Source organism: Thalassophryne amazonica, chromosome 2 (assembly GCF_902500255.1).
Source record: "Thalassophryne amazonica chromosome 2, fThaAma1.1, whole genome shotgun sequence".
NCBI lineage: Eukaryota > Metazoa > Chordata > Actinopteri > Batrachoidiformes > Batrachoididae > Thalassophryne > Thalassophryne amazonica.
The window spans coordinates 38,981,232-38,993,584 of record NC_047104.1 but is presented as its reverse complement, the minus strand read 5'-3'; the positions used below and the strand labels follow the sequence as shown (position 1 = coordinate 38,993,584).

Genomic DNA, 12,353 nt, shown 5'->3' with positions numbered 1-12,353 from the left:
TCTGGCTCCGGACCGTTAGCGCTGCTGGGAGCGCACCGTATCACCACCATGCCAGACCGCACACTCTTTTGTTGTTTTGTATCACATCACTGTTATGTATTAAATTCAGTTAGCCTTTGTACCGTGCTCTGCTTATTTCATACTGGGTCCTTCAAACGCTGGTCGGTTCTCTGAGCTGCGTCCTACACATAACAAAAGTCATCCATAGGTGGATCTTGATATGGACCATATGGTCACATGCGCAGGGCGGCAACCTGGAGGGGGCGGCGCAAGTGCTCGGAAAAAAAGAGGCTTTGCTTTGCACAAACCGGTTTTCGATCTTACATTGGCATGTCAGGTCAATCCATATCATGTGACGGTGTGGGGAGTGGGCACCCCTGATTTCATACATACATCTCTGCTCATTGTAAATGGTAAATGGACTGCATTTATATAGTGCTTTTTCTAGACCACTACTAGACCATCATATGTTGACCATCATAGTATGTTGTCACATACAGCACTCGCAGAAATAGCCCCATTGTCACTGCACAATCAGCGACCAGCGACCAGCCACCAAGGAACCAGAGGACCAAAGGAGATTTATCTAATAACATCACGCGTGCATGAGAACAGATGTTGTGTGACACGTTCACTGCAGTTTTAAGGATCAGCAATGCTACAAAAGTTTGCCATTATCACAGCGTGTGTTCATGTTTTAAAGTATCCTGACACAAGTACAAAGTGCATTAGCGCCATTACAAATACTTTTCTTTAAAAAATACCAAGTTGTCACACAATGGGGAAAAAGAAATCCTATATAGCAAAAATAAGACACATCACTAATCATTTTATAATAATCAAATCACAGCCCTCTAAATTGCAGTTGAATTTAACTGTGAGACACCTAAATCATTCCCACCCCTCGATATTATGTATGCAACGAGACAGGCTCACTTTAATTAGTACAAGTCTTATGTTTGTTAGCCTCTTGCTATGTTGCTTACTATACATTGCTTATACATAGGGCGAGTTTTCAATCCAACTAAAATAGGAAACATTAGACCTAAAACATCATTAGATATCAGGCATAAGATGAAGTTAGTTTGTGCAGAATGGTGTTTTTTCTTTCTTTCTCTCGCTCTGTTTGTGTGTATGGGGGGGGGGGGGGGGGCTGAATGGGGTGTACACCCAGGGTGTCATACCCAGGGGGTCAGCTGTGGATGTTATTAATTCATAATTTTTAGAAATGCAAAAAATACAAAGTGTACGAGGATGTACACATTAAAAAATCTTTATCGGTGTTGCAGGCCGAACGGTTCACCCCTAAAAATTGGTCCGCCCTGCCTCCACTCCGCATATGTCATTCTGAAGCTCAGCCACTTGTCTGAGACAGAGTCTCTTCACCCAAAGCGATCAAATGGATGTATGGGATTATTACCCATCAGATGACAAGGTAAAACCTCTTAAATCATTCTAAACTCAGTTTTAAGCAGAAACGAGGCGATACTCCGTGACTCTTTGAATTGACCGACGCGCAGTGAACGCATCAGCTAGCAGCTCGTGTAGCCGTGGCGCTCTGATCCCTTCCTCCATCTTTTATGATGAAATAATGCTGAATTTATGTGTAAATGATTGTTGTACAAAAGTTTCAGATATCTGTCGCTGAGTTAGATGATGACTGGAGTGCAGTTTTAAGCAGAAACGAGGTGATAATCCATGAACCGTGGCTAATGACGCATGCCCAGTGAAGGCAATGCAGACCGATTTTTAGGGGGGACCATTTGGTCAGCGACACCGTTATGGGTGCTGTATCCCACATACTACACATTTGAACTAGAGGGCACACGAGAGACTAATACTTCAGTATACCTGTTATAAACTGAGGTGGAGTACAGGTAAGGGTGCTGTTTGCACAAAGTACAGGTGTGGGTGTTACTTGTTTCCAAAAATACATATTTTTAATTTTTTTTTTTATCCTGGACATAAATCTGCCAAACCATCTAAAAACTCTTCCTTGACTCCTTGATCTTCCACCAAACTTCTCTTATATCCTGTTGATGAAAAGAAAACATTGCCTCCTTGGTGAAGGCCATCAACCAAAAAAGTCAACATTTATATTTTTAACATTCATTTTCATGAATTTGGATTGAAAACTGATTTGTTTTGTTTGCTCTATAAGTAACAAAGAATAGTTGTGTACATTCAAACATTTAGTGCTAAATATTGAATTAAATATTTAGCTAAACAGTTAACTACAGAATATTAGTTAACCATTTGTTACATTTGATTATATATGTAGCTAAATCATTAACTAAATATTATTTTATATGTCTATATTTAGCAAAATATTCAGATAAATGTTAAATATTAACAGACTATTTAACACTTATTTAGGTATTTACTACATATTATTAAATTGCTAAATATTCAGTAACACATCTCAATATTTTACTAAATACTGAAATGCCATCAATTTGACCTTAATATTTAGCATTTACGCAAATATTTACTTCATACTGTAAAATATTAAATATTATTATTCCATATTAATAAATTGTTAAATATTTAGCTAAATGTGGAAAAACTGAACTATTAGGTTCAGCTTACACACGCATATTCAGAAGCACAATTTCAAGGATCTTCATGTTAAATTTGGTTTAAAAAAATAAAAATGTGCCACCTTCAGGCTGCATCATACACACGCATGCACGCACACACGCGCGCACACACACACACACACACGCACACACACACAGACCGTTGACTTTTAATTTCTGATATCTAGCAGATGTACATCACCACAGTCCAATTAAAATTTTTAAGCAGCTGTTAAATTAACTTATTTTATTCTGTATTATACCTTTCTAATTGTATTTGTTCTTTATGAAGTGTTCTCAACATGCAAGCAACTGTGCATGTTCTTGGTCCATGACTAATTTCTTTTGTGTCAAAAGGTATATTTTGTTTTTCCAAAATGGGTTGAGGAGTACAATCATTCAAAATATAAAGAATATCAATCAAATATTTGTTGAGATCTTGGCCATAAAAAAAAAAAAAAAAAAAAATCAAGTTTTATGTCAACACGAGTTCAACCAATCCAAATTTTAAATGTGATGATACTCGGTGAGGTTTTGGAACTACAATTATATCAAGAGAAGAAGGAAATCCATGCAGCATGTTCTGAGGTCTTGCTCCAGACAGATGAACAGGCATATATGTACATGAGTGACTCAAATATTCCACATATGTATAGTCATGTCACCTAGCAGAAGATAAACAATCCAGTAATTCTTGCAAAATGGAACAAAAATTAATTCCTGAATTTAAAACAAAACTCGAAGCAAGGCTTCGTCTATAAATCTGTCACTTGATGCTGCTCTAAACTTCCATCTGAGCGGAAAAAGTGCAAAACACCAACAATCCAACAACAATAAGCTAAAAACAGAAGATGCGATCATCAGGCAATGAACAATATAAACATTCTCTCCGGTACCCATATCTGAAACATGCTTCAGTCTAAAAGACAAAAACCTGCAATAAAGCCTGGATCAACACAACTTCAGCTTTCTGCTTTGCAAAGAACTCCGCCTACAGCAGCCCCGAAAACGAACCTCACTTAAACTCTGAAAGCTTCTTGCGGGTGCATTTTTGTAGATGACACTCATGTAACATGCACCCAGTTCAAACTCATTCAGGTCCGTTTGTTCACTAACAATATAAAAACACATTCAATCCAAAAATAAGAGATCCATTATTTGAAAATATATATTAAAATTATAATTTAAACACATGATCCTGGCTGACAAAACGGACCAGATCCTTTGTGTTTTTAGAACTAATAAATAAGACAAAATGTGGCTAGAGATCATCTCGTCAATACGTCAAAAAATAAAACCATTACAGAGACGTTCCTTCAGACTAACCCCACACCTCAGAACCTCAGGACTTCATCAGGCCAGTCTCAGCTACGTTCTTGCCATCTATAAATGGGACTCCATGTTGTCATACATCTCATGATCCTCCAGGTTGTATATGAACTTTGTCCTGTTGACCGGATTCTGGGTGATCTCTTTGCCCAAATTGTCAAGAGTCACATTAGAGGCGAAGAGTTCAGTGGGCGTGAGGTACCCCTCACTGTTCTTGATGTACTTCTTGTAGTTCTTTCTCAAACATTGCCAGGTGGTGGTGTACAGGAGGAAGGCCGACGACTTGAGGATGATGGCGATGCTGACGTACAGGTGCCTGTACGCTACATTGTCGTACAACATACAGGCTCCTTTCTCACCACACACTGAGCTCCAAAAGAGACAGGTGGAGTCAATGCCCATGCCGAAGATCAGAGGTGGCGGGATGAAGCCTGGAGCGGGATGAAGACAGCAGGTCAGAAGGTCAAAAAGTGCACCAGACTGACAAAAATCCCTCGGACACTTCCTTTTTTTTCCTTTTTATTGAGGAAATAACGATTTGTCAAAACAGCATAAAAACAACAGTTCTCATTTTAAATATATGCAAAAAGAAAACAAGGCATGCAATTATAACCCAAAAAACAAGAAAATCTCAAAAAATGAAACAAAAGACAAATACAAAATCAACCACCATAAATGACAAAAAAAAAGCAACTCTAATAACTAAAACTGAATAAACACACACATACAGTAACACTCCCCAACCCACCCCACCCGTCTAAATAAGACCAACAACCAACCACATTACTCCATGATAACAGTGGTGAATAATGGCCGATGAGAGTCCAATCAGGCAACAGCCATAGTTCCGTAAAATACGATATAAAATGTTGCCATTTAAGAAAAAAACCTTCACAGTACATGCTCTCAATGTGTAGTTAATTTTCTCCAGTTGTATGAAAAAATGGTTTCTTTAAGCCATTGAGAAATAAAGCTGATTTCTAACGTAACAGAATAGTATATCTCACTGTTAATGAGACAAAAGTTAAAACATCTTTCTGTATGGACGTTAATGGAGCTGAACTATCAGGAATCCCAAATATAGCAATCAATGGGGTCTGACTGTAGAGCGACTCCAAGGACTTTGGACATAATATCAAAGAAATTAACCAAAAACTATGTAGGTTCAGAGAAAGGAAGAACATGTGGCAAGGAGAGCCATGACATCGCCCAAGACGAGCACAAGAAGAGGTGGATCTTACCTACCTATAAGCAGCTTTATCCCACAGTTTATCCTTCAATTGCGTGCCCAATTTCTTTGCCCATGCCATCTTACTTTTAATGATTGAGTCAGTGTTTAAGGATGAGATGTGACTTCAAAATATATCCTTTTTCGTGTAGATTAAGGGAAAACAGGGACATACACTAGTGTTCAGAATAATAGTAGTGCTATGTGACATAAAGATTAATCCAGGTTTTGAGTATATTCCTTATTGTTACATGGGAAACAAGGTACCAGTAGATTCAGTAGATTCTCACAAATCCAACAAGACCAAGCATTCATGATATGCACACTCTTAAGGCTATGAAATTGGGCTATTAGTAAAAAAAAAGTAGAAAACGGGGTGTTCACAATAATAGTAGCATCTGCTGTTGACGCTACAATCTCAGAACTATTATGTTCAAACTGCTTTTTTAGCAATCCTGTGAATCACTAAACTAGTATTTAGTTGTATAACCACAGTTTTTCATGATTTCTTCACATCTGCGAGGCATTAATTTTGTTGGTTTGGAACCAAGATTTTGCTCATTTACTAGTGTGCTTGGGGTCATTGTCTTGTTGAAACACCCATTTCCAAGGCATGTCCTCTTCAGCATAAGGCAACATGACCTCTTCAAGTATTTTGACATATCCAAACTGATCCATGATACCTGGTATGCGATATATAGGCCCAACACCATAGATAGATAGATATATACTTTTAATGTCCCCATGGGGAAATTTGTCTTGGACTTCTCAAAAAATCATGACCCATACAAAGATACAGAACAAGACATAAACAGTTCATAACAATAAATAAATAAATACATAAATAAAGAATAAAAATAAATAAAAAAAAACATACAAGTACTAAAACCTCCTAATGTGCCTGATTGTTAGCGGTGTTTATTATGATATTTGTTAAGGGCTATGATTGATATAGGAACAAAAGAGTTCCTATATCTATTCAGTCTGCAATGGGGGACTCTGAAACGCCGGCCCGATGGTTCCATACCATAGTACCATAGTAAGAGAAACATGCCCATATCATGATGCTTGCACCACCATGCTTCACTGTCTTCACTGTGAACTGTGGCTTGAATTCAGAGTTTGGGGGTCGTCTCACAAACTGTCTGCGGCCCTTGGACCCAAAAAGAACAATTTTACTCTCATCAGTCCACAAAATATTCCTCCATTTCTCTTTAGGCCAGTTGATGGGTTCTTTGGCAAATTGTAACCTCTTCTGCACATGTCTTTTATTTAACAGAGGGACTTTGCGGGGGATTCTTGCAAATAAATTAGCTTCACACAGGTGTCTTCTAACTGTCACAGCACTTACAGGTAACTCCAGACTGTCTTTGATCATCCTGGAGCTGATCAATGGATGAGCCTTTGCCATTCTGGTTATTCTTCTATCCATTTTGATGGTTGTTTTCTGTTTTCTTCCACGCGTCTCTGTTTTTTTTTGTCCATTTTAAAGCATTGGAGATCATTGTAGATGAACAGCCTATAATTTTTTGCACCTGCGTATGTTTCCCCCTCTCCATTTTAAAGCATTGGAGATCATTGCAGATGAACAGCCTATAATTTTTTATACCTGCGTGTTTTCCCCTCTCCAATCAACTTTTTAATCAAACTATGCTGTTCTTCTGAACAATGTCTTGAAAGTCCCATTTTCCTCACGCTTTCAAAGAGAAAAACATGTTCAATAGGTAGGTGCTGGCTTCATCCTTAAATAGGGGACACCTGATTCACACCTGTTTGTTCCACAAAATTGACAAACTCACTGACTGAATGCCACACTACTATTATTGTGAACACTGCCTTTTCTACTTTTTTTTTACTAATAGCCCAATTTCATAGCCTTAAGAGTGTGTACATCATGAATGCTTGGTCTTGTTGGATTCGTGAGAATCTACTGAAACTACTGGTACCTTGTTTCCCATGTAACAATAAGAAATATACTCAAAACCTGGATTAATGTTTTTAGTCACATACCACTACTATTATTCTGAACACTACTGTATGACTGTTTTGGGAGTACCAATGGGAACAAAGCTATAAATTTGAAAGTAGGGAAACAAATGTATTGCAGGAAGTACATAGTAGTGAACAAGTTGGAAAAGGAAAAGCCCCTCTACAAAGAAGTCTTTCAAACATTTAAAACCTTTGCCATACCACAGGCAAAAGGTTGTGTACAAGAGTGAAAGGGGACATAACTGATTACTCTTAACAGGAGAGAAAAGAGAGGCGGCCCCAAATTTAAAATGACACTTGAACTTGCTGTTAGTGGTTAGCACTGTTGCCTCACAGCGAGAAGGTCATGGGTTCAAGTCCCACCTGTGGCCTTTCTGTGTGTAGTTTGCATGTTCTCCCCGTGTTTGTGTGGGTTCTCTCCTGGTGCTCCGGTTTCTTCCCACATCCAAAGACACACAGATTAGGTGGACTGGGAACTTTTAATTGTCCGTAGGTATGTGTATGGGTGTGGATGTGTGTGTTTGTCTATATGTGGCCCTGCGTGCTGTCCAGGGTGTACCCAGCCTCGCGCTGTATGACTGCTGGGATATGCTCCAGACCCCCGCAACCCTTAATTGGTCTATGCGGTTGAAGATGAGTGAGTGTGTATGTATGTAAATTAAATTAATTGTACTTTTAATGTCATTTACATTAATTATTAAGATCCTATTGTCTCACGTACAATTTGTACATGTTCGATCAAGCCCCTCTATCAATCAATCAATCAATCAATCATGAAGAATATTTACATTTTAATGGTATCTGCAAGAAGGTGTGCTTGTACACGTGTACAATGCATGTACATGGACAATGGACCATATGCTAATTTACTAAATTCTGAAAGTTAGAAATGGAAATCAGAAAAGCTATCTGGGACCTCAGAAAGCCCATCTGCAATTATTGCTTGATCTCCAAAATCAGTCTATGCAAGCGAAATTATTTTCAGTATGAGTGTTGTCATTAGTGCCACTTTGAAAATTAAATTCATGATAAGTAATTTATCCTAAACTTATGATCTGTTGTTTTTTCAAACTTATGCAAAAACAAATCTTGAACTAAGCGGTTGAAGATGAGTGAGTGAGTGAGTGAGTGTGTGTTAATAAAATCATTGCTGGCTATTCTCAGAATAAAGTACTTATATCCACAGTTTCAAATTGCATAAGTCAAATGGAGTCCACTTTATGGTCTTCTCAAAACATTAAAATTACTGTTCTGGATGCTCAGAATGCATCGGGCGGCCCCCAGATCCCCCGCCTATGGGCATCGACCCTGCAGGCCTCGCACTTTGTCCCCCCAATTTCTAGTTCTAAATTGCGCCCTTGATGTCTGTGTGTCTGTGTGCGTGACTGAGTGACTGAACTGCAGTGAGAAAGTGTCAGATACTGCATGCAGTCATATTCAATAAAAATATTAATATAGGCTACTTTGTGTGTTCAGCTACAGTATATGTGTGTAAGTGGTCTGTAAGACTATTTTTTAATGATCTGTGGGAACTTGGTGATTCATACAAACATCCAGTGATGGCAAACAGGGAAATAATACGAGGGCTGTCAATAAAGTAACGGTCCTTTTTATTTTTTTCAAAAACTATATGGATTTCATTCATATGTTTTTACGTCAGACATGCTTGAACCCTCGTGTGCATGCGTGAGTTTTTCCACGCCTGTCGGTGACGTCATTCGCCTGTGAGCACTCCTTGTGGGAGGAGTCGTCCAGCCCCTCGTCGGAATTCCTTTGTCTGAGAAGTTGCTGAGAGACTGGCGCTTTGTTTGATCAAAATTTTTTCTAAACCTGTGAGACACATCGAAGTGGACACGGTTCGAAAAATTAAGCTGGTTTTCAGTGAAAATTCGTCGCTCTCAGCCGCCGTCGTCAGCCTGTTCAAGCTGAAAACCTCCACATTTCAGGCTCTATTGATCCAGGACGTCGTGAGAGAACAGAGAAGTTTCAGAAGAAGTCGGTTTCAGCATTTTATCCGGATATTCCACTGTTAAAGGAGATTTTTTTAATGAAAGACGTCGGGACGCAGCCGACGCAGCCGACGCGGTGCGGCGGCACAGGAAAAACACCTCCGTGTTGATAACCATTTGTAAAATCCAGGCGGCTTTTGATGGCTTTCAGTGGAGTGAGTATATGAGAAATTGTTTAACAGGCAGGACATGTTCCAACCTGTCCTTAAGGCTTTCAACGGAGGTGTTTTTCCTGTGGCGGAGCGTCGCGGCGGCTGCGTCCCGACGCGCGGACCCGTCCGCACGTCTTTCATTAAAAAAATCTCCTTTAACAGTGGAATATCCGGATAAAATGCTGAAACTGACTTCTTCTGAAACTTCTCTGTTCTCTCACGACGTCCTGGATCAATAGAACCTGAAATGTGGAGGTTTTCAGCTTGAACAGGCTGACGACAGCGGCTGAGAGCGCAGCGCAACGTCTCGCACCATGGGAAGTCCTTAAAGCGACAGAATCACCTCAAAATCTCTCATCAGCTGTTAAAATTTTCACTGAAAACCAGCTTAATTTTTCGAACCGTGTCCACTTCGATGTGTCTCACAGGTTTAGAAAAAATTTTGATCAAACAAAGCGCCAGTCTCTCAGCAACTTCTCAGACAAAGGAATTCCGACGAGGGGCTGGACGACTCCTCCCACAAGGCGTGCTCACAGGCGAATGACGTCACCGACAGGCGTGGAAAAACTCACGCATGCGCACGAGGGTTCAAGCATGTCTGACGTAAAAACATATGAATGAAATCCATATAGTTTTTGAAAAAAATAAAAAGGACCGTTACTTTATTGACAGCCCACGTATGTCAGCCTTGTTCACTGTATTCTTCTCAAAAGCACCGCGTTCAGTAGGAGCAAAGTTTTTCAACTGACTTTATATCACCAACAAAACAAAGCAAACAAATGGTTAAAAAAATAAATAAATAAATAAAACCCGACTGGAGGTTGTGACTGACGCGACAGGAGCCGTTTTCAGCTCTGTCTTGTTAAAAGCACCGCGTATGATACAAAACAAGTTCAAGTAACTTTAAATATCAGACAAACTGAAAAAGAGGTGAGCTGAACAAAACTTTTAAAGAGTACTGACAGAGCAACACGAGGCAGAATCCAGCCAAGCACAGAGTGAGCCTGTCTGTGTGTGTGTGTGTGTGTGTGTGTGTGTGTGTGTGTGTGTGTGTGTGTGTGTGTGTGTGTGTGTGTGTGTGTGTGTGTGTGTGTGTGTGTGTGTGTGTGTGTGTGAGAAGCTGCAGTGAGACGTGTCTGTGTAGGGAGGGGCGGGCACTGTGTGTGACTGGCCAATCACAGAGCGCGAAGACGGTCAGTTAGCCAATGAGAATTTTTCTTCAGCACGAGCACAGATATTGATGAGTTTTATTTGGATCATGCTCGTGCTCGTCAAAAATGCTTTATCCATACTGGATACTCGTCTGAAATGAGTATCCGGCTCAACCCTAGTAATTAGGTTAACAAGGTGCACATGTGGAAGAAAGTTCTAGAAGAGAGGTGTGGTCGGGTGAATCCAAGAGGAGGGAAGAGATGCAAGAGAGTGAGGGAGTGATCAAGGCAGACAGACAAAGATGAAACAGACAGGTGCAAGAGTGTAAGTGAACACATGGGGGGGAAACACAGACAAAGATGAAACAGTCAGGTGCAAGAGTGTAAGTGAAAGACATACAAACGGAGAACAAAATCACAGACTACTAAGGTAACAAACTAAACACATGGCTGAAGTCTAAAAGATAATAACCATAACAAAGTAACCTATAGATAAACAGCATAATTGCATAACAGAAAACAAAACCCAAGACAACTGTATAAAATGTAACATAAAAAAGGAATGAAACAATGAAAGACTACATAATAAGAAGCAGAGAATAAAACCAGAAACAAAAGCATAATACAATGGAAAAAACAATAACTGGACAGAGACTACAACTGAATAAACCACGTGACTAATGGAAGAAAAAAAACAAGAACATACAAAATACACAGGAAACAAAACCAGAGACTATAGAACACTTAACAGAAAATAAATGATGAACTCAGAATGAAACTAATAACTAGAAAATTGAGCTGTGGAAAGGGGAAACGAGAATCGACCCCACCCCGTGGTCGGAACCTGACATGTACATGCGTTTTTGACAAGAGCTGATGTTAGTTTTGAGTTAGCAGAAGTTAGCGTGCATGCTGACGTCCGCAAAATGTCTTGTAAATGACTCCAGAGGAGTTATCAGGTCACAAAAACAGCGTTTTCAGTTTTAGAAGTGTTTATTGCTCGCTAGCTTTTACATAATATATGACAAAGAGGTTATATTTACACACAAAAGAAATGGAGTTTGCAGCTAGCTAGAACAGCCACTGATGTCACAGTGCTGCTCTGCTCTGATTGGCTGTCACCCAAAACCTCATAAAAACAGAACAGAATGAAAAAGAATGTGACTTTTTAACATCTTAAAATAGGTCAAGGTTAGCCGTCTTTGAACTTGTCCAAGGTCTCTGACCTAAGAATGTTTCCTGTGAATTTGAAGACTGGCAGTAATAGGACTGGACTTATGCTCAACACAGACAGACGGACAGCAGAGGTGATTTCTGAGACTGCAAAGGAAGCTCAGTTTCCCCTAAAATGTAAAAAAATTAAATGGTCAAATATGTACAGTTTGTTAACATTTAATTGATTACAAATGCTTTAGAATGCATTAATCTTGAAGACGAGCTTGTTCAGAATCAGCTACTAATCACAAATCCACTGACTCTGTTTTGTTAACTTCTCATAAATCTTTTTCGCATACTGTCTGTGGTCAATGCATTTTCCTGTCGAAGCCGAGCATCCGTTCACTTCAGTGGAACTGTATAGAACAGTTGCCTTGAAACTCAATGGTCATTGGATAAATGCTCAGCGTCTCTGGGGTAGCACGACAACCAGCCTGGCTATGAATTGGGCCAGATACTGGCCTCCATCTTGGAGTGAGATTTCCCACTCCTAAACGACCAATAGGAGAGCAGCATTCGCGCAACAACAAAGTGAGGCTGACGTCAGCGTCTTGACCGCCAACCACAGTCTAGGAGAGAGAGGCCAGTATCTGACCCAATTCAGGGCAGCTTGTCGGGCTACTCTGGGGATGAATGGAGCTGTGGGTGGGCCTGGACACTGGACTTACGCACAGTGATTGGACGATCAGTTGAAAGGCTGA

General features: G+C 39.8%; 1 protein-coding gene across 1 annotated transcript in view; it reads right to left on the bottom strand.

Moving 5' to 3' along the window:
- Window positions 1-3,954: 3,954 nt before the first annotated feature.
- Window positions 3,955-12,353, bottom strand: part of LOC117523583 (solute carrier organic anion transporter family member 3A1-like) — a 171,365-nt gene continuing 162,966 nt past the window's right edge. The window contains exon 10 of the mRNA XM_034185148.1: window positions 3,955-4,339. Within this exon, the coding sequence (XP_034041039.1) occupies window positions 3,963-4,339 (377 nt within the window). The 3' untranslated portion in view covers window positions 3,955-3,962. The remainder of the gene's footprint in view (window positions 4,340-12,353) is intronic.